Genomic DNA, 25,261 nt, shown 5'->3' on the forward strand with positions numbered 1-25,261 from the left:
GTCCCCAGGGTCTGACAGATGCTGGAGAAAACAGAGCTCTCTTCCAGAGAGAAACCCAGTCCTTTCATGCCAGTGCAAATGCTGGATGCCCGAGTGGTGCACCTTTCTGCTGGGCCATGTAAAGCTTTTCATGCTGAATGCTTCCCCTTAGCCAAAGGCAAAGTCTTTGAGAGTCACTGGCTCAGTTTGCAGTGGGTGGTTGTGTTGGGTGATGTGGGAGGAAGGATGTGCTGTCCTTCTTTTCCCCACTTTGGCGCTTGTGCTTGGAGCAATGGAGTGTGCTGTTACCTCTGAAGTGGTGGCTACAGTATTACTTGCTGTGGCTTCTCTGCAGCACAGAGCAGAGTTAATAGAGTAATTCAATGGAGAAAGACGAGCAAAACAAACCCCAGGGAAGCCTAAATCACAAATTGCACGAGCATCAACTGGCTGTTGAATCAAAAAGGCTAGAAGGAAGCGAACAAAGGGTAAAGTCATCTGTTTTGTCCTTTGTACAGGCAGGAATGGAGAAGAGGTGCAGTATTTCCTGTCAATAGAGGAGAGGGAAGTATCTGAAGCAAGCTTCCTCCTATTGCTTTTAAAGTTGAAGGAGTGGGAGAATGACACTGCAAAGGTGTGAAGCCTTCATGCAGCAACCTGGAGAAAGTCTGGGACTGCTCTTCCTGATTAGCACACAGGGCTTGCAAACGTGTTTTTGCTGTGGCAAAAGCATCCAGCCCCTCCAGAAGTAAATACAAAAAGTGTCAGACTGGGACTCATAAATGGTGAGACCTACATGTAGTCAGTTGGGAAGCTAAGCCTGATTGTAATATGTGGCTTCCAGGATGCAGGAGAGCTGGAATTGCCACCGTCAAAGTGTGGGACTCCATGCTTTTATGTCCTCTTTGTGTAGTAGAGTTCTGAGTTTTGACGATTCTCATTCGTAGCCATTTTGATTTCAGCAATGACAGCAGGAGAAACAGAAAACTTTTTTTTCCTTCCCTCTTTTTTCTTCCCCCAGGAGATTTTTTGACTGTTTTCAGAAGGGAGCAGATTTTGGTCTTTTTCTCTAATTTTCCTGATCTGATTGAAAAGCAGTGGGGGACAGAATTCAATCTGTAATTTGCATGTGTTCAACCCTTCTGTCCCAAATCTGTACACTGTCTTTCTGTGCGGCTGATAACAGCTTTCTCATGCAACACTCACATCTATGTGAAATTCCAGTATCCTTTAATTTTTTTCCTTTTTCTGCTGTGCTTTAAAGCCTCAAGTAATCCTCCAGGCACCAGTGCTATCTTTCAATAGACTCTGACTGATGCAATGCTGTCTTCCTGTGGGATGGGATTTGGGAGGTGCAGTTTTTCACCCAGGAGGATTACAAGCTTCATCTTTATACAAACATTTTTACACTACAGGTGGTACTGTTGGTGCCTCAGGAGTTTGTTTTTTGGCACTAGGAAGATGCACTGCAAATTCAGCAATGCTCCCAGACCTTTCTTCATTTTTTTGGTGTCAGTTTTAGAGCTGCAAAATCTCTGCTGGTGTCAGCAGTTGCCTGGAAAGTTTAGGAGTCTATTATGTTTCAGTTTTGGTCAGCTTCATATATAACTATGTATAATATAGGTGCAAAAATACATGTTTTATATACACACAACCTTATCTTCTGTGGTCGTCATTTTGGTGCTTTCTTGTAATGCATTAAGCAATGTGACTACTATATGAGATTTGGTTTGTTCTTTCCTATCCCCATGAGGGAAAGCAATATATGCTCTTTCAAGATTCGTTTTTTAAGATTTTTTTTTGTCTACACTTCTAATGTGAAAAAAGTTTTACTGTTTATTTCTTTTTTAAGGGGGAGAGGATTTGAAGTAAGCATGTGCCTACCACTGCTGTGAAGTGATGAAGTTTGTGGGCCTCCTTGGTTTCAAGAGTAATATATTTTGTAGTATGACCCATGTAAGTGTTCACCCTTAGACATGCTTAGCCATTTGTATGGAGAACTGCTGTGATTCAAAGCACGAAATTGTACCTCCCGTTTCTGTATGATTTGTAATTACCTAAAGCTGAGGTCTTGTGCTGTCACTGTCATCATGCTGTAGTCCAGCTGAAGGGTAATGAAAGCATTAATCACTGAAGTCAGGTCATATTCCCATCTGAGGTAGAGTCTCTCAGCTTTTGACTGTGTGCAGATCTTGTTATTGAAGGCTGTGGTATCAGGTTGAGAAGCAGGAACTTTGCTAAAGTATGGATAGCTCTGATGACAGAGGATGCATACTTTTAGTTTGCCTAGTAGTGAAGTCTTCTACAAACTTCATCCTACCATTAACTTTCTCCCCAGAATCAGTGTTCTGCAGTTGGTCTTGTCAAATCCGTGGCATCTGTTTGCGATGCTGGAAGATGGGCCTGTAGCTAAAAGCAGCGCTTTTTGTCTGGAAGTCACGGAGGTCACAAATCTGATGCACTGAAAACAGAACAGATCTGTGTGTGCTTTTACAATTTCACTGGGGAAAAAGGTATTAGCATCTGTTTTGTAGGTCTTCTCCAATTACTGATCTGAAAATAGCTACCAAGTGTAGATAGTTTTAATCGATAAAATTGCCTTTTCCCTCTTGGATTCCCACAGCTCTGGACATAATTATTGGACTAAGCATGACAGCTTGGTTTTGAGTACTCATTGCTACTATCCTAAAAGCATCACTTTGCTCGTGAAAACTCATTTAAGCAGCTCCAGCCTCTGATAAAGCAGTGGCAGACTTCAGTTGCTCCATGCTTCTGAGGGAGAAAGGAGCAAAATATGAGCCAACATCACCTGTATCTGGTTAGGCCATACAGTACTGGAGATGTTTTGGCATGAGGAAGGGAAGCCATGAAATGTGATGACACCATGACTTTCTTCTGCTGCTTCAGATGATTGCTTGATGTTTCTGATGATCAGTTCTTCAAGGGAGCAAAAATTCTGAATCATAAAGCATTGTTATAGATGCCTGTGTAAAAGGCTCTGAAATGCATGGAGGTCAAGGACTGGTAGTTTCTAAGGAGGAGTCTTGACAGCAAAGTTCTCGTTGCAGTTGGTTTAAGCTGATGGGAAACTATGCTTTCATTGAAAGAGAAGCCCTGCCTTCTTCCTGACTTCAACCATGTGGTCATACATCCTCCCATGTACAGGTGTTAGGGATAACGTGGCCTGTAGCGACCACCTTTGTTCATGAATCTAATCCTCCTCCTTTTTGAGGGATTAGTTTCCAGGAGGATCAGCAAGCCGATCTGACTTGCAGTTTTCTTCTGTGATCCCTACTGTACATGCAAGAGGTGAAGTAGGGATGCACACTTGGGAACAAGAGAGGAAAAAAACGGAGCAATTCACTTTGTTGGTACAGTGATTTTTGAGGTTGGCTTAATCTGGCTGTAAAACCCATACTCTTAAAAGGTCTGTATCACTGTCTAGCTCAAGGGAGTTTGAGGTTTAATCCCTTTATACTTGGGCCGAGCAATGTGCAGAAGGAAGGAGCAAGTAGAACTGAATTTATAGGGTTGCAACTGTCTAGAGCTTTGACTAAAAAATGTTGGCTATATTTGTAAAGGAACCTTGAGAAATAAAACAAAAAAAGCAAATGGTGCTTTGGCAGGGTATTAAGATTTGACTGGCCCTCTTCTCTGCTATTTGCCACAGTGCCTTAGGTCTGCTCCAGCTCAGAGGTTTGCTACACTGCCAGTTTCTCTGTACCTAATTTAGGATGTTTGTGTGTTCAGTGGGAGGGTGGCTTCCTTTTTTGTTTCCTTCATCTGAATGTGCTGCATAGGAAGATACATGATGCTGTAATTTCAGGAGCCCAATACTTTTAGATCTCTTTTGTTCTGCATTTCATCTGTGGGCTCAGGGAGGGAAATACTACTTCTTAATGCAAAGAAGTCTCTGGGGATTGCACACAGGAGAGGATTTTAGACTAAATTGTGAAGGAAACAAGCTTTAGGTGAATGTGCTGTAACAATCCCAGCCCACACATGCACACTTACAAACCAAGCGGTAATTTCAATTCCATTTTAAAGTTGGAGGAATTGTAATGCTATCGCCTTCCTAAAAGCTTTCTGAAAAATGGTGATGGGCTGGGAGAGATGCAGACAAGTGCCCCATGGAAGGCAAGGCGGTCAGAACTTGTGGATTATGCACTCCATATGGAGCAGCTGGGTGAGTGCTCTGGCCATGCCATGGTGTTTGCTCCCTTTTGCCCGGAGGGACCATAGCAGGAGACATGGCGAGGGGGGCTGTGGTTGTAGCTGCGGGAGGCTGGAATGGGAAGCAGTCGGGGGCAGAGAGTACAAATCCACGAGGAACTAGTTTGGGTTAGTTCCATCGCCTTGTTTATTACACTGTCTTGCAGGCGGGGAAGGAAGGGGGCTTTGATGCTTTTGTGTGGTGCTGGCTGGAATGTGCAGTCCGGGGGTTTTGAGACCTCCTGTAGGGGAGCGTGGGTCTTTTTCCAGTGGCTTCCGACTATCCGTAAAGACAGTAGGGTGAAACTGAGGCTCTGTGAGGAGTTTGTATGCTGTTCCTGAGGACTTCCTGGGCTTTAACTAAACCTAAAGCCTGTAAAAAGAGAGAAATGCATTGGAGGCATGTAGGATGCTGCAGGGACTGTGTCTGTCTCCTGCCTGTTTGACAGACCCAGATCTTGCAGTCTCCCAGGTTCCTGGGGTGCAGCAGCCTGGGGTTTTAATACTGCGGTCACCATGAAGATCTCTGACACCTGTCTTGACCTTTCACAGGCCCAATTTCTTCCTATGAGCTTGTGCTGCTTAATTGCAATCTCATTTTTGTTGTTGATGGCTGTATTTAAACACAGGATGTATAAGAATATCCAGTACCTGAGACTGCTGGAAGTCTCTCACTTCATTTTTCCGTTAATACATAAAGTTCTTGGCCCTTCTGGGCAGAATACAAGCAGCAGCAGCTGCTATTCCCTTTTAAGCAGGGCTTGCATTCCCGTCTGGACCAAACTGAGGAATTCAGATCCCTTGTCCATGCCTCTCTGGTAAATTTTGCTCTCCACAGTAGCATGATCTTTCTTCCAAACTCTTGAGAGAGGCTTGCCTTGCTTCCATGTGCAATGAAATGGAAAATGAACTGTAATGAAAACTGTAAAGGAAAATGAAACTGCAATGAATTGTAAAAGTTGGGTTTTGTCCCCATAGCAGAGTTGGATGGTGTTTTGTTTTGAATCTTCTTCTCTTTGCAGAGTACTCTCCCACTTTTTGATCCTTTTTCTTAAAATTGTGAAACAAAGCTCTTACTGAAAATCCTCAGAACTATTCCAGAGAGGAGGTGTTCCTCCTCTGTCAGGGAAGGAGATCCTTTGATAAATGTTCCTTTTCTCCTTGTTTTAACAGTGTTCTAGCTGTGACCATTGTTTGCATGGGAACGGTTCATCCCTCCTGTGTTAAGTTATTTGGCTAGGTTGGGACATCAGCTGCAGCCTGCCATCCTGTGCAGTTTGTCTAGGCTGGGTATTTCTGGTAGCTTAGGCAGGATTTCTCTCTTTTCATATGCTTTGCAGTAGGGAGGTGTGACCACAGCTACCATGCAGGTATCTCAGGGCAATCATGTTTAGCAAGAGCTTTGCATGAGCAGTGAGGAGGTTTCTATAACACAAGTGGATTCCAAGGAGTCCTTGGTTAATGGCTTAGAAAACCTGTTATTTTAAGGCTTTTAAAAAATTATTATTTTTATAAATTGCACTCTGGTTATAGAGAGCTTTGGCATGTGGCCACATCTCATTCTGTCTGTCTGTGGCTCATAAGAAGTGGCAGTCAGCTACACGGTGGATGTAAAAAGAAAGGCAAAGGTGTGTTTTCTCTAGTGAAATAGCATTTTCTTATAGCAGAAATCACTCGTTACTTTTTGTATGGAATTGCTCAATTGAGATGTTGAAAGGTTAGCTTTGATTTTGTTTTTGTACTTCTCTACATTTTTGTAGGCAAATGTGTAGCACTCTGGTGTCTAATTAGAAGAAAAACCCTGAAAAATACTGATATGTGTGGGAGAAATAAATAAAGGTAAAGCAAAGAAGGATGGGTAAAAGCAGGCTTTATTTCCTCGTGGAGATAGCAACTCTTGCAATGGGAGTAACCCTCTAATAAACTGTTACATGAGGATTTATTCTGGTAAAATTCAACAGTCATGACCTCTACTTTTCCCTTTTAAAATACTAGTGAATGGCACTTTGGAGACAGACACCCTCTTTGTCTTCAGAACATGTGCTGAGGCACTAAGAGGCTGTTCCCTTATCAGAAGGAGCCTGTCAGGAGTTGAAATGGCTGAATCAGTCTCTGCTGCCCTTCTGATCCTTGGTACCTCTGAGGCAGTAGGGGAGCCATCACCATGATGATGTGCTTTGCATCATGGTCTTTCTGTCCTCTTAAGAGCAGAATTAAATCTTCTGTGTGTGTCTGGAATATTTGTCTCTGCTGGAGTGGGTTCTCTCACATCCATGTGTTGATTTATGGCAGGGAAATAGGAGGTTCCAAGGGCCAGAATTCAGGGTATCTGTGAATGTGCACAGCTCCCATTTGGGGATGTCCTAGCTGCAGAATGACTCGCTGTCCATATTTTCCTCAAGTTGATCATATTGGGTGCAATTAGTGCCCTGGATACTCTTTGGTATGCACTTTGGGGTGCCCCTCTTAAGCAGAGGGAGCTGCCATGCTGTGCAAGTTGCTCTTGCAGCAGCAAGAGAGGGGGTTCATTCCCTTTTAGAGATGCTCTTTTGTTCCCTGCTGTTGCAGGGAGAAGAGCTTTCCAGGAGGGGGAATGAAGAGGCCAGACTTAATGGTCTTAAGAGTGGATTTATTATTTTTTTTTTTCTATTTTGCAAAGGAAGGCCTGGGAGTTGTTTCTCTCTAACCATTTCCAGATGGTGCTGCTGGAACACAAAGATTTCTAGTGTGTTTGGGATGGTGGCTCTGAGACCCCCAGCCCCCCAGCGCTTCCTGTGCAGCTCTGCAATCCTGCAGGCTTAATCAGAAACAGTCCTGGCTGCTGGGGCAGGCTGCCCCAAGCCCTCGGCTTTCTCCCTCCTCCAGGCTTTTCAACCCCTTGCCATTACAGCTCCGGCCCATCAGCCTGCCCACCTCACTTCCCTCCTTTCTCAAGCTGACTGTGGGCACTTGCAGTCTTCTAGAGATGAAACTGCATTTGGCTAGACTGCTTGAACAATTTATGTCTTTGGGGAGAGGGAAGATGGTTTGTAATGTGAACCTGGGAAAATAATTTCTGTAGCTATGTAGGGCAGCTTATGCAATCAGGCCAATGTGTCCAGGGCACAGAAAATTTCTCTTGCGCCTATTTGCCTGCAGCACTTAGTATACAGTATGGTTTTGTCAGAGTCGTGTGCTGTTGAGCCTCTATCTCTTTTTTGTTCCAATTTCCCTAAGAGCAAGGCAGATTTAATTTTTATATTACAGCCTCTTCACACCCAGCTGACAAATTAGCTTCACCTTTTTTCTTCTGAAGGTAATATGACAACTATAATTTCATTCTGCAAAGTAGGAGTACCCCTGTTTCTTTTAGGCCTTTGAGCAATAGGCTGTGAATATTTGTAAAATCATCCAAGAGGCTTGTGATCAACTGACTTTCCTTCTGGATCCGTGGTATGATCTCCCTCATCCTGTTCTGTCCTGTATTTTCCTCCTGTTTTTTAAGAAAACAGAACACTGAAGCCATCTACTAAGGCAAAACTCTGTAGTCCTCTTCACCTTGTGAAAGCTTGTAGCCGTCATGTTGGAGCAAACCAGATTTTCATGCCATGAGCATGTTGCCCTGTAATGAATTGGCTTAGTGTAAATTACACGTGAAATACTTCCTTAGTCCCATGTAACAATTATGGCATCCAAAGGTGTCCTCAGTGCTGGATTTTAGAGCCTTGTTATGAGCCCTGTCCTGTTTCTCTTGAGTAAGAGTATAAATGAAGATGAACTGCCATTTTAAAATGCTTCTTCTTAGTAAAAGAAGAGGGAAATCAATATTCTGTGCTATTGACTTCTGTGCATGCAGAGTGTCCTTGTATTTGCTGGATCACAGACGTCACACTGTGCACAGTATTCCCAGGGGCTTTAAATTGCACTGGATCTATTGTTGCCACCGTAGGTCATGGACCAGCAGAGCCTGACTGTGTTTTCTTTATGCCTGGAGCAGTATGAGGATGCTACCATATGTAGTCCAAAGACAGTGTATGTTTTGCACATTTAAATTACACTAAATTAATGAAATCTCATCTCTTTGAGAAGCTGAAAACATTCCTTGGCTGATCTGGAACATGAAAAACCTAGCTGGGGGAAAGGCTGCTTCTGACCAGAGAGCTACTTCTATTATTTGGAAAAAAAAAAGTCAGGGAAGAATCAGCATTGTTATAAAGAACATGTGTAAAATAATTCAAGTTTAGCTGTGAAAGTGCTTTTTGTGTATGAAAATCTCCCTTCTTTGCAGCATTAGACATCTGTCCTGTAACTCCACGTGGACAATGTCAGCTTAAAGCCTGAGTATGCATTTGTAAACTTATTGCATCATGAATATTTTAACAGACCTGAAAGTTTAAATACCACCTTTCTGTGTGGTTTGGTCAGACATGTATTTGTCTGTATTCCTTCTGCAGCCTCTGCTATGCCAATCAGTTATTCTTCCTATTGTATACATATGGTTTCACAGAAAAGAAGTGCCAGGAGATTGGAGTTAAGAAAATACTTCAAAATACAGAAAATTGCACTGACACGTTCGGGTGGCATCACTGGGGCTCTATTCAACAGGGATGCAGCCATCCCAAAGTTGCCCTGTTCTTTCTGACCACTTCGTGGGCTTCCCTAGCTGACTGCTCCAGACTATTCAAACTCTGGTCAGGGCAGGAGACTATTTTTATTAATCTGACATCACTTTCCTTTCTTGTCTTTACTGTGTCACTGGGCTTCCCGCCCGGGGAGCCTCTGGCAGGCCTGGCCTCTCTCCAGCTGGGCTCTGCCGGGGTCCTGCCCCTTCTTGATGGCCAGGCAGAAGACCTGTGGTCCCACAGTGGGCTGTGGGCTCCGTGGAGCTGTGGGTACCATGTCGCTGCTACAGAGCTGGGTGTCCAGCTTTGTGGAGCTGTGAGGCTGGAGTGGACACCCAGGACAGGGACTCCCTTATGCTGTGGGGCAGGTGGGGGGCTGCATTCCCTGGAGCCCTCTGAGGCACCAGGGACGTGGCAGCATGGGAGCTCTCCTGCCCCACCTGTCCTACATCATAGTGGCTCCTGTGGAAAACACAGTATTTTTAGGATATGGGGAAGCCTGGAGCTGGGTGGGGGGGGCCTAGGCCGGAGGCTGCTGTCGCTGCAGCAACGGGGCCAGAATTCCAGGAAGGAAGAGGGGCCGGATGAGCCTCTATCCTGGCCTCTACTGCGCTCCAGTGCAGGGAGCCCGTGGGCGCTTCTCTGCTCCCATGGGCACAGCTGCCAACATCAGGGCTCCCAGCCAGAGCCCTGCTCTGGCAGCTGCACCCCTCAAGCTTTTCTGTCCCTCAAGAAGTGGCCTCAGTCACTGGGGTGGGTGTCAGAAGCTAGGGCTGTGCTAGCCAGCGTTCTTCCCAGCCATCAAGGGCAGCCGTGCACAGTGTACTTGATGTGGTGACTTTTAATAAAATCTCAAGCTTGTAGTCCCCAAATACACTTAAAAAATAGGAGGGGAGTGGTGGGTGGGTGAGAAGTGGGTGAAAAATAAACTATAAGTCCTGCTACTTGCATCCAGAAAATTGTACAGGTTGTTGATGTCAGGGCACTAACAAGGAAGCAAATAGGTCTTTGCTAGATGACGTCTGCGCATGTGGAAAACAGCCAAAGCCGTGAAGCAAGTTTAATTGAAAGTAAAGACAGCTGAAGGGAAGCATCCCATACTATAGACACAGTTATTGGTGCTGCAGAGTGATTAGCAAGAGCTGTATATCAAATTAGGGTAAGTATCGAGGGAGAAGGGTGACATTAAGATCCATTTAAAAACTACTTAGTTCAGTTTTTCATTAATAATTGGTAATTCACCCTTAGATGCTACTTTCCCCATTAATTTTATCCAAAGACAATTTGGGGTAGGAGACAGCACACACAATTGAGAAGGCAGACTGAATGTGTCAGATAGATACGCTTGGACAAAGAAATGGTTATTTCCTTTTTTTATAGGCAATAATTTGTGCAAGTAAGGGTCTGATGAAGAATTGCCTATTTTCTTAGCAACTGATAATAAGATCGAGGCGTTTACAGTTTCAGCAGTGCTCTGCCACAGTTAAATACTAAAAAGCCTTTTTCAAGACAATCCCCTCACCCACCCTGCCTTTCCCCAGCACAGGGTTTCTGTCTTTCCTGTGTGCAAGAAGTAAAACAAAAAAGATGGTGAAACCACTGGGCTGTGACGAACAGTACTGGGATTTCTGTCTGGCTCACGATCTTTCCTTTTTCGTTACTGTCACTTTCAGATTAATAGCTTTGTAGCCAGTGTTTTCAGCCTTTTTTTTTTTTTAATTATTGTGAACATCTTATTCACTGTGTTCTAAAAAAGCGGCTTCTGTTTGTCTAGTACAAGTCTCTGATAAATGTGTAGCTTGTGCTATCTCATCACTTCAAAATCCCATTTTGCTTTCGGGAGGAACAAGTAATTTCTTGTTGCCTTTATTTCATTGCTCTGTGTAGTCCAAGGGTTTCTGGGTTTCTGGTACAGGGACTCTCCCTTGTCACTCCTGTCCAAGCCACCAGGCTGCTGCACCACCCGTAGCTGTTGGGGACAGCCAGAGCAGAGACAGATGAGCTGTTCCTGTGAGTTTTGCTGCGGCTATTCAGAACCCAGCAGGTGGTTGTGGAACTTGAAAGGACTACATTAACTTCACATATCCTGGCATTGTCAGGAAAGCAGGAATGCTGCAGATCCAGGGAAGAGATTGCTTGGTCATGTTTCTGAGGTTATCTTTGCAATGGAAAGGACTCAACACCTCAAGCTGAAGCTTGGATTCAGCAGGAATTGATTTTCTGGCTGGGGAAACGTGGGTGAACTCACTAAGCTGACAGTTCCTACCAGCAAAGTTTTAATCTGCCGACTTTAGGTTTAATTCGGCTGTCAGGAAACAGTTGCTGATCAGGCCTTGCAGATTGTTGCATCTGGCAAAATGGCAAGTTGTGATGTAAAATTGATTCATTCTGGAGTCAGGTTAGTCCAAAAATAGGATTATTGCCTTTTTAAGCTAAAATTTTGTTTTAATTTTAAGAAAAGGTTAGAAGGACTTTCAGACCTTCCATTATGGGTTAGAGCTGTGACGTTTTCCCTAGAGGAATGACTTTACTCCAGTCCTTTGAGGCCTTTCATAAGTTAGTACCGCCTGCAGAGATGATCACTTCTTAATGGCAGCCTGGTTTATTGGCAGTTCCTTATGTTTTCAAGGTGTGTCTAATTCAGCAGCTCTTAGAATTTGTCAAGTTGAGAGGTATCAAAAACTCCAAAGCCTGGTTGGTCTGCTCGTGCAGGAGCATCTGCTTTGAGCTTCAGTCATCTGCAAATAACTGTGGTGAGTTTATCTTCTGACCTGAGGCAGTACCTGTGACTTGCAGATTGTGGCAGACCTTACTATTGCAAGTGCCAGTGGGAAAGGTCTTGTGTTAGCAAGGCTGGGAAATGAAAGAACGGGAAAACTTTGAAATAAAGGGGTGGTAAAGACTTAGTGGATTTGACTGAGTTGTGACTTTTATCCTGTCAAATCTAGTTGGCCTGCACAGAAGCTGTCACTGGGGTACAACCACAATGGTCACACATCCTATGGAAGTGTGGAAGCCCACGTGTGAGACCATCAATATGGTTTGAATAAAATCCCAATATGTGTTGCAGAAAGCTGATTTATGGTATTAGCTTCCAGTTTTATTCTCCCTATTCTAAAGCAAATTGCAAGTACCTGAGAAATGCCTTTCAGTGGTAAACAACGTAATGAAACATCCCAGTGACAGTTTGATTTGATTTTGCAGGCTAGTGCTACCTAACTCAATTTCTTTATGAATGTCTGGTTGCATGTTGGCATCGAAAGAGAATGTAATTGGCAGGAGGGAGCTGTGCAAGAGAGATGAAGTTATCTGGGGATTCCCTCTCCCATCAGGCTGCTGTCAGGCAGGGTCCCTCTGTGTTTGTGTGGGGTACTTATCTGTGTCAAACCTTGCCGGTCTCTTTTTCACTTCCATTTTGTGAGATTAGTTTTGTTCATGTGCAGTCAGAGGAGGAGATTGAGCTGTATCCCCAGCCTCTGCTGCCTTAGATTGCCTACTAGTAGGGGTTTTCTGTCTGGATATTGCTGGACTGTGCTGTTCCAGTTGCAGGAGTTTAACGCTTCCACTTCTTGCTCTGTTTAGTTTTCAACAAAAGCAAACTCCGTATGGAATAATCATGCAGCAGGCCCCAGATTCACCATTAGTGACCTGTAAAATTGGCAGCACTGGAGATTATTGGCAGGAGACGGTTTCCCTAGGCGCTTCCTGCCTTCTCTTGGAGAGTTAAGTTCAATTAGAGCAATGATACGCACAGCAGGGATTTTGCAAAGAGTCCAGTACTTGGTGGTGGCATTGCTGTATGAAAGGCAAAGAGATATCTTTGGCCTTTTTGTGACCTTAATGCTCCAGCTGCTGCCCTCTTTCTAACCTCTGCTATCTCTGAACTCTCACTAATGTAACCCTCTTTCACCTCTTCTTTTCACCTCCTGCTGCAACCGTATCCCTCAGACATTTTTAGTTTGCATTCCGTGAGGTTTGTCTTCCAAAAAACAAAGGGGAGATTGCGGGATGTGTGGCATTTCCCCCTCCATTCGATTTTTCTTGTTTCTTTCTGACTTCTTACGTATTGTGACTGCCCTCAGATCTCTCTAATCATCCGTCTCTTCACACTTTTGTGATTTGCTTCTACTTTCGAAACTGTTCTGTTTCTAGATGTGGTTTCTTGGCATCCAGGTTCTTTGATTTCAGGAAATCCCACAAAGTTCAGTTCTGTTTCTTTTCTGCCACAGCCTCGTGATGACAGTCTCTCTTATTAGTCCCTTATGTGAAGAACATCATCCTGAAAATAACTATTTATATTTTCTTTCTTTATTATAACTTTCAGCTTGCATTCACTGCCCTTATCTTTGGTATCTGTAAGGGCAACTTACTTGCCCATTAATTTCTTATTCTCTGTGTGGAAATCTTTCTGGTTTTCAGGGTATTGAGAGAGACTTGTGCAGGAACTTGTCTGAGATACTGACTTTGCAGGTGTGTCTATAAGTACTGTAAAAAGCATGCCGGGAATAGTCTTTCAGGAGGAGACCCATCTTTCCTGATGCAGGGTGGATGTTTATGGAATTTGGACATAAATTGGTAAACTGTAGTTTGTGGGATAAACAATCACACTGCTCATAAGCTGTACTTACATTGGGGGAGAAAAAGACTGTGTGTTTTCATTGTGGTGTTGTTTGTTCTTACTTAAGGTCATAGTTAAAACCCAAAAGCTTTGAGTGGTGCTGTAATTGATGGTCTCCATTTGCTTCTTCCAACTCGTGTGTCCTTCCTTCTGTTTCTGAATCGTTTGTGGAGTTTTGTGCTTAACCTGCTTTCTGGCTGTTAGTATTTGAGAAGAATGTACTCACACGGTGGCCAGCCTAATTAATTACTGTTAATCCCCAAAAATTGGCTGCCAAAAGTTTTGTTGTCCTTGAAGCTTTCATACTGTGCATGCTACTGTAGCATGAGAGCATGAGGAGAAGCTGAATGTTTCCTGGCAGGTTTCCACAGAGAATCCCCTGGGCCAGCTTGAGGTAAAGAGGAAGAGAGGGAGGATGGATACAAACTTTAAATAGCATTGCTAGTCCCTGCAATGCTGTTTGAATGCCATTGAAATATTAGCACCTTGCTTTTCAGCAGCAACTGTGTTAAAGCGCTTTGTGTAAACTGTGAAATTGTGCCAGTGGCCACGTGCTCTGTGTAGGGTAGTAGACCTCTCTCTGGTGGAAATCAGAGAGCTGGCCTTTCACTCAAATGTCCCAGCACAAAACCTAAAACATCTCAACACAGACTCTTTCCTGACAGTGATTGTACATATCAGTCAGCTTCATACCCATAATGTATTTGTGTTGGACAATTTGAGATTGTTCTGCTGTGTTTTGTCAGAGTCTTCCCCTTGGGCCTCTCTTTCTCTCCTCTCCTTCCCCAAGAGCTGCTGGAGAAAGTGCAGAGCTGACTTAAGAGTTCCTCCTCACAAGTCATAACAGGAGATAGACTTAAAAAGTGATTGTGGAGGGTGGCTGTTTCCTTTCCTCCTCCTAGCATTCTGCTGGGAGTTGTTTGTGAATGCACAGGGGTACCAGGGTGGAATTGATACAGACTTTGTCTAGTTTAGTTTATCCTCTGCCCAGGCAGAAAGATGCATGCCTGAGGCATGTGAGTGCCCTTTCCCCATTCCGAAGAGGATGTGTTGGAAGGAGAGGAACTGAAAATAAATTAAGAAACAGAAATAAACATTTAGGAAGTATTATGTTATCTTAATCCCCAGTGCACTGCTAAAATAGAGATGAGTCTGGGAATTTCATGGAGAAATTCCAGAAGTGTTGGAGGTTCATATATTCCTACAGAGCAGGATGATGGAGCTGCCAATATCACAAAATGTGTAGGCTCAGAGTCCCTTCTGGGCTGAAGAAATAAAGCCTAGAGGATTGATTTCCTGTTGGGAGTGTTGAGTTATTGTACAGGCTTACTGGGGTGTTTGAAGTTACATTGACTGCTTTTAAAGTTCATGTTAAACTATTAATATAGTTTTGAAAAGGGAAAAAAAATGACACATTTGCAGCTAATATTTTGGGAAACATGTCTTCAAGACCAGGCAAAGTGCACGATAGCTTCTGTAGTTTTATGTTCTGTTTTGTTCAGTTTTCATGATGGTAAATGTGTTTGCATATCAAAATTTTTTGGAAAACGACCACAGTTATACAAACTGATATTACAGAGGGTAAAGAAGGATTAGTTTATTCTTATTTTATGGCTTTGATTTTTTTTTTTTCTACACAATTTGGCATATGCAATTGTAAATAAATTTTAGATGTATTGGCTTACATGGAAAAAAGGAAGTTGGCAGAATACTTTAGCTCATTCTTCCCCCATTTCATGCAGGTTCTTGTCTTTGCCTGAGTTAAGACAGACCTACATTTCCTTGCTTTCTATTCTTTGTAACCCCTACATTCACTCTTTGTTTTCTTGTCTTGCAGAACGAGCCTCTGACTTCAGGTTATCATGGATATCCAGCAAGAGACAATCAAGTAAGTGTCTGATTGCAGTAATCCGTGCGTCTCTGCACACTTAGGGATGTTTTGTCTGACAGCTTCCTGGCTGTCCTGTTATGGAGTGGAAATAGTTTTGTTCTATTGTGGAATGTTTGTGGAGACATATGTGATAAATTGAATGGGTTTTTACGGCTTTCATCAGTATGTGGCAAGGTGCCTGGTAAGGGGTTAAATATCATCCACATTACCAACAGCTCAGGAAATTCTTGATTTTAAAAATGTCACAGCTTAGAATCCCTGTCCTAAGCTCCCACTATATCTCCTCAGTGTTAATGAATGTAGATGTTCAGTGCCAGTGCATACTTGGCCCTGTTTTACACTTATTGCTGTAATTCTGGCATCTGGGGAGCAAAACAACACTGAGTTTTTGTGAGAGTCTGCTTTGCTGGTGGAGTAAGGAATGACATGTCCTGTTGGGTTCTTTCTAATATCTGTGAACTTGTCTTGCCTTCCTTTCAAGTCCTGCAGGGCCCCTGCCCCTTGCTCTTATTCAGGATGCTCTCCTTCTACAGCAGTAAAAATTACACTGTTCAGTGCACTTGCATCTGTGAGCATTCTCTTGCCTCCTGACAGAAGACAGAGAAATCCCAGCTGATGAATTTGCACGACAGGAAGAGGAGATGCTTTGGAACAAATGAAATTTAATGGTTGTAAGATACAACTGTCACACATTAAATCTCCCTTCTTAGAACAAAGTTTTTTTCAGTGTTCTGCAGTGCTACTGCAAAGCAGAGTATGAACCAGTATAGCAGGAAATTAATATGCACAGAAAATCAATAATGCAGCACATTTCAGTAATGAGCAAATAACAAAACCAAAATAAAATTCTTTAATACTCTCAGGTACTGCTATATAAAGAAAGTGATTTTCATCATCTCTTGATGAGGCCTGGGTGTAAGTAGTAACAGCTTAATGGGAGATGTTTTTATGAAGGAAGTACAGCATAGTGCAGCCTCAGCAACTGAAGAGCTCAAATCTTTGGTGCTTGGTATGTGTGTATGAGTTTCCATATAGGAGGAAATTATTCAGAATGTCTTCTGGGATATATTAAACTGCTAACTAGCACAGATAAATACTACGCACTGGGATGCTGTGAGAGTTGTGTTCCTACTCTGTCCAGGCTAAGTGAGGTAAACTAAGCTGAGAGGCAGAGTCGGTCCCAGATCCTTAAAGTGGTTCATACCTGCTTTTGGCTTTCCCATTCTGGTAGCACCTTCTGTACCCTATTTTGGTGTTTCACTTTACCTACCCATTTAGGGGTGTTTTAGGGTGTTTTGATACCTACCAGTACATCCCACTTCACAGGTTTCCTCTTTCTCGTCCCATAAGAACTCTTCTGATTTGAAAGTCCAGAACTGTTATTGCTGGCAGGTTGCCAAATCAGCATAGCTGGGTATGGGAAACTGTACTACAGCCAGGATGTGAAATAAGAATTACAGCCTGGGTAGCCCTGGGGAGCTCTATATGGGTGAGCACAGGGAGTAATGAATGTTAGCAAGTGTGTGTATGTGTTTCAGGTGGCAGATAGCTTTATGGAATTTTCTTGGAGGACAAACAGCTGCAGTTTAACTTGTGTGTTTTCATTTAGCAAATCTTTGTAAAAAGATTTTTGGCTGGTTTTTGTTTGGTTTTTTTCTTCCTGCTCTCTACAACATTTTGATCTGTAGTGTTTGTCTGTCTGTCTTGCTGTGTCCCTGAAGCAGCTTAAATTCAGATCTGGTTTTCACTAATGAGGTTTCAAGGCTTTTAGCTAATCTCATTGCGAGCCTCTAACTTGATAGCAGCAGCAGCAGAAGTCTTCTGTTGCCAGAGGGTGGGGCTGGTGTGGGAGAATGAGCAGTGGCTGATCCATCACCTGCCTTTTTGCACTGGGAAAGGAGGAAGTGGTGTGGGAATATGTGTAGGGGTCCTCACCCTGTAACAAAGTAATTATGAGCTATAGGAGCAATTGTGTTGGATTTCCTAAAATTAGGAGCTGGATTTGAGCTGGTGAGAGTAAGTCAGTGTATCATGCTCTTCCCCATTGCACTTCTTTACTGTAAGTACTTTTGCTGTGGTTTTTTCCCACATTGTTTTCTTAAGCAGAAGTAGCAAAGCAGAGCTTATTTTTAGGGTTTTTCATCCTGTGACCACAGTAGTCAAATTCTGACTTGCCATTTCTTTCACTTTATGTAGCATCCTACTCCTCCTTCACTTGTTTGAATGCCCTTTTCGTTCCTTCAGGCTCTGAATGCCGTTAATTGCTGGCTGCAAACCTTTCACTGTGCTGTTTTTACACCCTCTAGTGGTTAAATCGTACCCAGGTGTTCCAGGTTATTGGTGTTTTTTCTTCCTGCCAGTGGAAATGTGTGATTGGTTTGAGTCCTCACTTGGGCCATTTGGGAATGCTTAGGTCTCTAGAACGGGGTTGATTTTGTATATTTTTTCCAAGTATTTAAGCATTCTGTTGTCATCATGCATGGGCAGCAGTACTGAAACAAATGAGATGGGGTTCATGTTGAGGCTCTTTCTCTCAGAATTCTGGTGTTGTGTGATTGCTTTATGATAACTCAAAGCTCTGGGTGGTTGTGCAGCCCGCTTGTTCCTTACCTGCCCTGCCAGAGTGCTGGCTTGCTGGACTTTTTCTGGTGACAGGACCCGGGGAGCACATGTGCTAAATCATTATTGTGTAAGTTTGCCTAAAAAGAGGCTTTCTGTTGCCAAAGTGTTGTACTACTGGATCTATGTTACAGTCATGTAAGGAGCTGGAGAGCTCTCTGGGACTGTTCTCAGGAATTCAAGGTTTGTTCTGTGGATGTCTAATGCACATTCAGGAACGGAGGGATGCCCTTCCTTTTCCCAGAGCTAGGCTGATGGCAGGGACAAAGCCCGTGGTAAAGGGAGAAGGGGGGAACACTGGTGTAACATAGTGTAACATTGCTAACTGAGATGAGAACCAAGTCTTTTGGTGAGGAGAGCTTATTCCCTGGGGACTATTCAGTTTTTCATCCCTCTGTTATGTCTGCCAACAAAATGGTATTTCTTTTTTTGTAATGCAAGCACCTGCCTAAAATGCAGTGAACCAAAACTTCCTTGCTTCATTTCCCAAGCTGTGACAAACAGCTCTGATGTACTTGGAGTTGGTCTCAACATGGAAAATGACTGGTACAGCTATACTGATACAGCTTTTACATACAGACAAACTCATCAAGAATACATATTCTGCTTCCAGAAGGCTGTTTCATGCTGACTGTGCCAGCTCATTTTGTATATAGCCAAGGCCCAAATCATATTGCTCTAGTGCTTTTCATGTCCAAATGTATTAGATATGATATCTGAGATTTGTTAGAGTGCTGAATACTGGCACTTCTGTGGCAGAATTTGGCAGCTGCACAGAATAATTTTGTTCCCCAACAGGAAGCAAAATGAGCAAGAGCACCTTGTTTAGCTGCTACTGAAGGGAAGAGAGGAGGAGAGAGAGTTTATGGAAGCAGGAGGTAATTGCACACACCAGAACTGGGTCAGGATGTTAGAGCTATTATACCTCTTCTGTTATGGAAAGTGATCCTCAGCTATCACAACGGGTTAGGATATTGGTTTGAAGCCTCTTTTAAAAGCTTGTACTTCCGTAAGTACAATTCTTAAATCAAACTGGGCCATTGGCTTGGTGCTAATGTGGTGGAAACATCGTTACCTATCACAAGTGACACTTCCTTCCTTCAACAGCTTAATTTCAGTGGCTGGTTTTCCATCTGAGCACTCACCAGCTCTGACCTGTTGTTCTCCTGTATGTAGATGAAGCTGCAGCCCAAGGTAGTGGGTGCCTATGGCAACTGCTAGGAACAGCTTTATCAATATAGTCTCAGTTTTGAGTTCAAGCTTAAGGTGAAAGGCTGTTAAATCCTCTCCAATTGTCAGCCTTTCCCCCGGGGTCTTTACTCACTTGCTGCTTTGGAATATCTGATGGGGCATCTCAGGCTCCAGGTGGATGTGTGTGCTGCCTTCCCTGGGGCCACAAGCTGGTGAGGGGGAACTGAACAGCAGTGGTGGCAGTCTGTGAGAACAGGAAGCATCCCCGTTGCTTTTTTCCTCCCTGTTTGTTTTCTTTGCCCAGTCCCTCCTGATGTGGGGAGTTTAGCAAGGAAGCCCTTCATCCTGAGATGTGAAGGGTGTGTGAGAGCTCCCATGGGGAGGCAGGACAGCAGGTCACCAGGCTTCCTGTTGGAGCTGGCTGCACAGAGGCACTGCTGCTCTCATTGGTGGTCTCTTGGCAGCAAGCAGCAGGGATCTCAGCAGAGAGTTAAGAGGGGGAAACCTATCCTCTCTAATCATTGTGGTCTGAGACTCCTTCACCTATCTTCCTCTTCTCCATTATGTGGGTAAATGTGAATTTGGGGATATTGCCACAACTTGATTAGCAGCTCAGTTGCCCAGCATTGGTTAGGATATCTACCCAAAATTTCCTTTATTTAGTACCAATAGACTTGAGATGCTCTTTCCATGAAGCAAATAAAAAATGTCATCCTGGAGGAAAATGGTTTGGTCACTTGTTTGTTTTCACTTGTACCATGATAGCACGAACCACTACAGTCTCTCCAGTGCCCTGCTTGGTCAGTTCTGTTATAAAGACTCCCTGTCTGAAAGTTCAAATCTAAGAAGTCTTCCTGAAAAGTTCTAGTTTTTAATTCATTTTCCTCCTAGTTACTGGCCATGAAGATAAACCCTCCAGTGTGTATATTATTTGGCTCTGTAACCTGTGAGGTGGTGGCAGTGGAAGTGTTAAGTTATTCAGGAGGTAGAAAGGAGCATGGTTTGTGTGTTTTTGAGTTGTTTGTTGCTTACATTCTTTGTTTGAAAAGCATATTTAATACAAATTCTTAAACTCAGGGACAGAGAGAGGTTCTAGAGAGGCTCAAATAAAGTTTTAACACCTTACTCTGTGAGTAAATAGCGGGGACAAAGCTCAGGAAGCTTCTGAGATCCTCCATATAAAATGGAGAAGACCAGGCTCAGTGTTCCTGGTGCTTTTGAAGAGTCCCTCTTGGCTTGAAAGCAATCAACCCAAAATTTGGGATGGGACCAAGCGAATGAGGGGAAACTGCTCTAAGCACTTTCCTTATGTTTAAAATTAGGTGGATTAGGATAAGTCTGCCAAATCTCTTGCATCCTGGCTCCTACAGCCTCTCTTTAGGCAAGCAGTGAAATGTTTCCATACTGTACTAGACAGGACTGAAGGGATATTCTATTACTGACCTAACTGCAATGTCCATAGAAAATAAGGAGCTTCATTTCAGAGAATGTGGTCTGGGCAAAAATGTCCAATGTATTCAGGAGGTGAGACGTATCTGTGAGGCAGCTGCACACAAAGGCGTGTGCTTCATGAAGCTGTGAAGAGTTTGGGCCAGTTCAGATGTGCTTATGGAAAGCCATTTAGCACTGCAGGAGGGGAGGAACTTGAGAAATCCTTTGCAGGATTGCATCCCACACTAAAAACTCTCAGTACATTCAGAAGGTAAAAATGTGTTGAGAGAGTGAAGAGAGTTAAATTAAAACAATGTAAATTGTGATATTGAGAAGGAAAATAGAGAGCAGAATGTTTAGCTAAAAACTGAAGGAGGTGGTTACAGATTGAAGTTTAAACAGTTAAGGATGAGTTGGAAAAGCAAGATCCACTGAGACTAATCTAGTGATACATTTCCCCTGAATCTAGAACTGTCTTGGTCAGGCACTTGCTAGATCATCTGAAGCATGAAGAAGTGGTTCCTTGTTTTCTCAAGCCCAAACTACATCCCTAAGAAGCTGCAGGAAAGATAGAATAAGTGGGATTAAAAAAAAAAGTAAAACATACACCACCAATTAGCTTAGCTGGTTATAAACCTCCTTTCTGATATTTCACTCTGAACCAAGTCTCTGTGCTTATGTTGGCCACATTCCCCCAAATCTCTCCTTTCCTTTGTTTAGCTGATTTCCTAGCATCAAACCCCTTAAATAATACAGGAAGCATGCTGTCTTGCAGTTGACATGAGTCTTGCAAATGGATCACTCTGGCTGTATATTTATTTCCCTTTTCCCCATGTCTGTTGCCTTTCTAATCTCTGAATACAAGGCACGGAATCCTTTCCTTACAGAGCCCTGAATACCTTCCATAAACATATCCAGCGAACTCCATGCCAGTGCGTGCCTTTCTCATCATCAATAACAAGAGACCATGTGGAAAAAAGTTGTAAGAGAAGAAATAGTTAAGGAGCGCACCTAATTCAGATACATGGGAAGACTTCCTGACAGTAAGCTCCTTAAGTCCTATGAACAACTTCTCAGGGGAAGTAACAAATACCTTGCTGATGAATAGTCCGCCAAAGCTCTGGGGTTGTAAGGCGTTGGCAGGAAATGGGTTTGGATGATGTAATACAAATTCCTTTCATGTTTGAGTCCTCTGATTGCAGCAGTTTCTCATCTCTGCTTAGGGTTAAAGAGAGGAGATGTGAGTCATCCTTGGGGAGAGTACCAGGAGACCACTTTTTCTCCTGTGATGACCATATGAGTGTTACTCCGTGTCTAGGAGATTCCCGAGCCCCTCAGTTCCTTTGGCAAGAGGGACAGCATCTTGTTTAGATTTTCCCTTCCAAATGATTATGCTGGAGTGTGGCATGTGTGTTAGAAGTAGTCTGCAAAAGGATCAGTTGTAGGACTAAACCCAAATGGTGCAGAGAAAACAGCCTGTTGATAGCTATGATATCCTATTGAGGGCATGAAAGCAGCTATTCCGGGTGAGAAAGAAGGTCTCTGCCTTTCAGTGTTCCGGCTTTTACAGTGTCTAATAGCAAGTACTTAAAGCAGAGGGAGCAGCGCCAAGATTTGGTGATACTTCCCTTCTGCTGTGCTCTTGAAGCAATCCTGTGGCTTTGGGATTTCCTGGCTATAGATTTTTATTCTTTTTTTAAAGTCACCTGGGATAGATTTTTTTTCCTTTATTGAATTTCTCTAAATGGTTTCTGAGCCTGTATAAACCTTTGGCATCCACAGCATCCTGTGGCAACAAGTCCCTGCTTTAGGTTTTACGGGGGAAAAGTTCTTCTGTGCATCACTGACTTGAAACTGAGGTGGTTTTAAAGCTCTCAGGTGAGGGGGGACTTGGGGTCCTCAGCTTGCACAGCTGCACTGTGACTGCGTGGGTGAAGATTTTCTTCTTAACTGGAAGAAAAAAACCCATGAAACCAAAGCAAACAAAACAAAACTTCAACAGCTTATGTGAATTTATATATATATATATATATTTTTTTTTTTTTTTTAAATTCTTTAACCCCGTTTATAATACCTGTGCAGCTGTTATTTCTAGGTACCCGTAAGTGCCGCAGCGTGTTGCTGACGGACAGCCCGTGATCTTGGGATCCTCGGCTCCGGCCGCCGTGCCGTGGCCGTGCCGTGCCGTGGCCGTGGCCGTGGCCGTGCCGTGCCGTGCCGTGCCGTGCCGTGCCGTGCCGTGCCGTGCCGTGCCGTGCCGTGCCGTGCCGTGCCGTGCCGTGCCGTGCCCCGCGGGGCCGGGGCGCGCTGGCGCTGGGCTGCCGGGAGAGGGCAGCCGGCGCACGGCCAGCGCTCCCCGCCCCGCCCGCGTCCCGGGCCCGCCGCCTCGGGCTGCCCCGCACAGCGTCACAGCCCGCGGCACGGAGACAGGGGGCTCGGCCTCTGGCGTCCCGCAGGCGATTGGGGTGACTCCTCATAGGTGTTTCTGGAACGGCCCTTCTGGGCAAGCGAAGTTGTGTTTAGAGGGATGGGGAGAGAGCAGCCCCTTCACGCGACCTGTGCTGGCATTTGGTTCGTCGAAGAGTCACGGCGGAAAAGGTTTCCGCAAAACTCTTCGGTCTGTGAGCAGAGGGAGCATCCAGGAGGCATCCTGGAGGAGGAGTGCTCATAACAGACTTGCTTTCAGAGGGGCAGGCACTCTCTAGGCTTTCCTGGCTTGAGCAGGCTCCTGGCCCGAGCTGGTTTCATGCAGAGGCTGGTGTGCTGCACAGTACTGCTGCTGCTCAGAGGGCACTGTGAGAGATGGTCTCCTCCTCGGCACACAGAGCCTGTGCTGCAGTAGTGGGTTTTCTCCGGTGTGCATTCTGCACATCATGAAATCTCACTGCTTTCAAGTGAATGAAGGGAGTGTGTGTGAATAAATACTATTCTTGCATCTTAATTTTTTTAAAAGGCAGCTAGAGATACCAAGAAATTCAGTTGGTCAGTGTAGTTACAGAACATGGAAAGATGCTGAAAAAGATCAGATGCTTATGGTCAGATCTTTACTAAAGGAAATTAAGCCAACAGCAGACATACATTGCTAATTTTTAAGGGCTAATCATGTCAGATCAATTTAGTTTTTTCGTTTGACATGGCAGCAGGCCTGGCAGACAGAGAAGGCTACTGGCTTTGGACATAGTGCCACATGACCTTTACATAAACTAGACAAATGAAAGGTGAAATTAAGAAGGGGCTGAATGCCTCATTAGAAAGCTGTATGTGGAGCAATTATATCATGCTTTTCTGTGTGTGTGTGTCTGATCTGGAGTCTTAACGTGGTCTGGCTTGGCTGCTCTGCTGTTCTCTACTGCTCATCAAAATTGAGGGTAATAAAACAGTGAGTGAACATATGTATGTTCAGGGGCTGGCAGCCTTTGGAAGATAAGATTAGAAGTTGGAAAGATCACAGTAAATTGCAGAAATGCCCTGAAATCCAACAATGTGAAATTCAACAAAACCAAGCTGTATTAACCAAAGGAACTGTATATGCAATATAAAATGGAGACTAACTGGCTAAGCAGTAATATCCAAGGAAAGATCTGGAGTAATAGGAGATAACAGACTAAGTATTTAGCTGGTTTTTGTGATCTTAAAAACCTGGAATGCATTTCCAGGTATGACAAATAATTGCGGAAGACAGTTATTCTTTACAGCTTGGTACAGCAAGTGGAGCACTGTACCTGCTTTTAGGCACTTCAGCAAGTGCACAGGTGAAATCTGGAAAAAGTCCAGGGAAGAACAAGAAAAGGAGGCTCAGAGAGCCTGACATAGTAGGAAAATACCAAGCTCGTTTCTTCTTTTAAAAAAGCAAGGGTAGAAAGTATGGAGGATGGGCATTGATTATTTACTGTGTCCATTGAAGACAGCTTAATTGGTATCAAGAAAGGCTTAAATTGGATATTATGGAGTAAACCAACATTTTCTGATTCAATGTAGTGAAGCAGTGGAAGGGTAATTTAGGGGATCAAGAGTTCCAATTTCTAGTAGTCTGTAATAACAAGTTAGACAATTCCTGATGGATGTTTGCCTAAACATGCTCTGTGCGGTCTCTGAGCATGGAGGACCTCTTGTTTCCCCTGCCCTGTATTTGTGTTTTGTGACAGTCAAAAGCCGGTTGTTACCACTGTCATTATTCCACAGCCATATGACTGCTCTTTCTCTGTTCATTTTTTTTTTTTCTTTTTTTTGGTGTGTGTCTAAATTGTAAGATAGGAGATTCCTCTGCTCCTATATGATCTTAAAAGTGCCTGAGATCCTTTCTTTGTGACAGCTGCCACATCTCTGTTTTTTCCTGAGCTTGCTTGTTACTCAAAGGGTACAGGGTATTCAGCATCTCTGAGTCAGTCCTTTGCTTTGTCTCACAGTAATACCTACTATGTATGAACCGTGGATTGGTTTGATGTTTTGATTTCCCTTTAAGCTCTCTGGCCAGATTTCCATTACAAATGTGTTTAGAAGAGAGATTATTATTATTATTTTCTTTAATTAACATAAACAAACCCATCCTTGCTACCCTACCTGCAACTCCCTTCACATGAAGAAAGGACTGAGAGGATTCAGGAGGAGCGTTTCCTCAGGCTGGGCAGGGAACGTGCTTCTGCCTGCCTGCGGCTGGGATCTGCTGTGGGAGGGCAGCCTGTGTGCCTTACCCCAAGTACAGCAACTGCTTCTCCGCCC

At 43.8% G+C, this 25,261-nt stretch overlaps 1 protein-coding gene across 12 annotated transcripts in view; it reads left to right on the forward strand.

Moving 5' to 3' along the window:
• RBFOX2 (RNA binding fox-1 homolog 2) overlaps positions 1–25,261 on the forward strand; it is a 172,027-nt gene that overhangs the window by 20,739 nt on the left and 126,027 nt on the right. For 11 of the 12 annotated variants that reach the window (XR_011147934.1, XM_069002901.1, XM_069002900.1 and 8 more), the window contains exon 2: positions 15,248–15,298. The exons of the other annotated variant lie outside the window; for it this stretch is intronic. Coding sequence is in view for 10 of the 11 variants with exons in the window: in XM_069002901.1 (XP_068859002.1) it covers positions 15,248–15,298 (51 nt within the window). In the remaining variant the exon portion in view is untranslated. The remainder of the gene's footprint in view (positions 1–15,247; positions 15,299–25,261) is intronic. 12 annotated transcript variants of the gene reach the window in all.

The sequence above is a fragment of the Aphelocoma coerulescens genome, chromosome 1A (assembly GCF_041296385.1).
Source record: "Aphelocoma coerulescens isolate FSJ_1873_10779 chromosome 1A, UR_Acoe_1.0, whole genome shotgun sequence".
In the NCBI taxonomy this organism is placed as follows: Eukaryota; Metazoa; Chordata; class Aves; order Passeriformes; family Corvidae; genus Aphelocoma; species Aphelocoma coerulescens.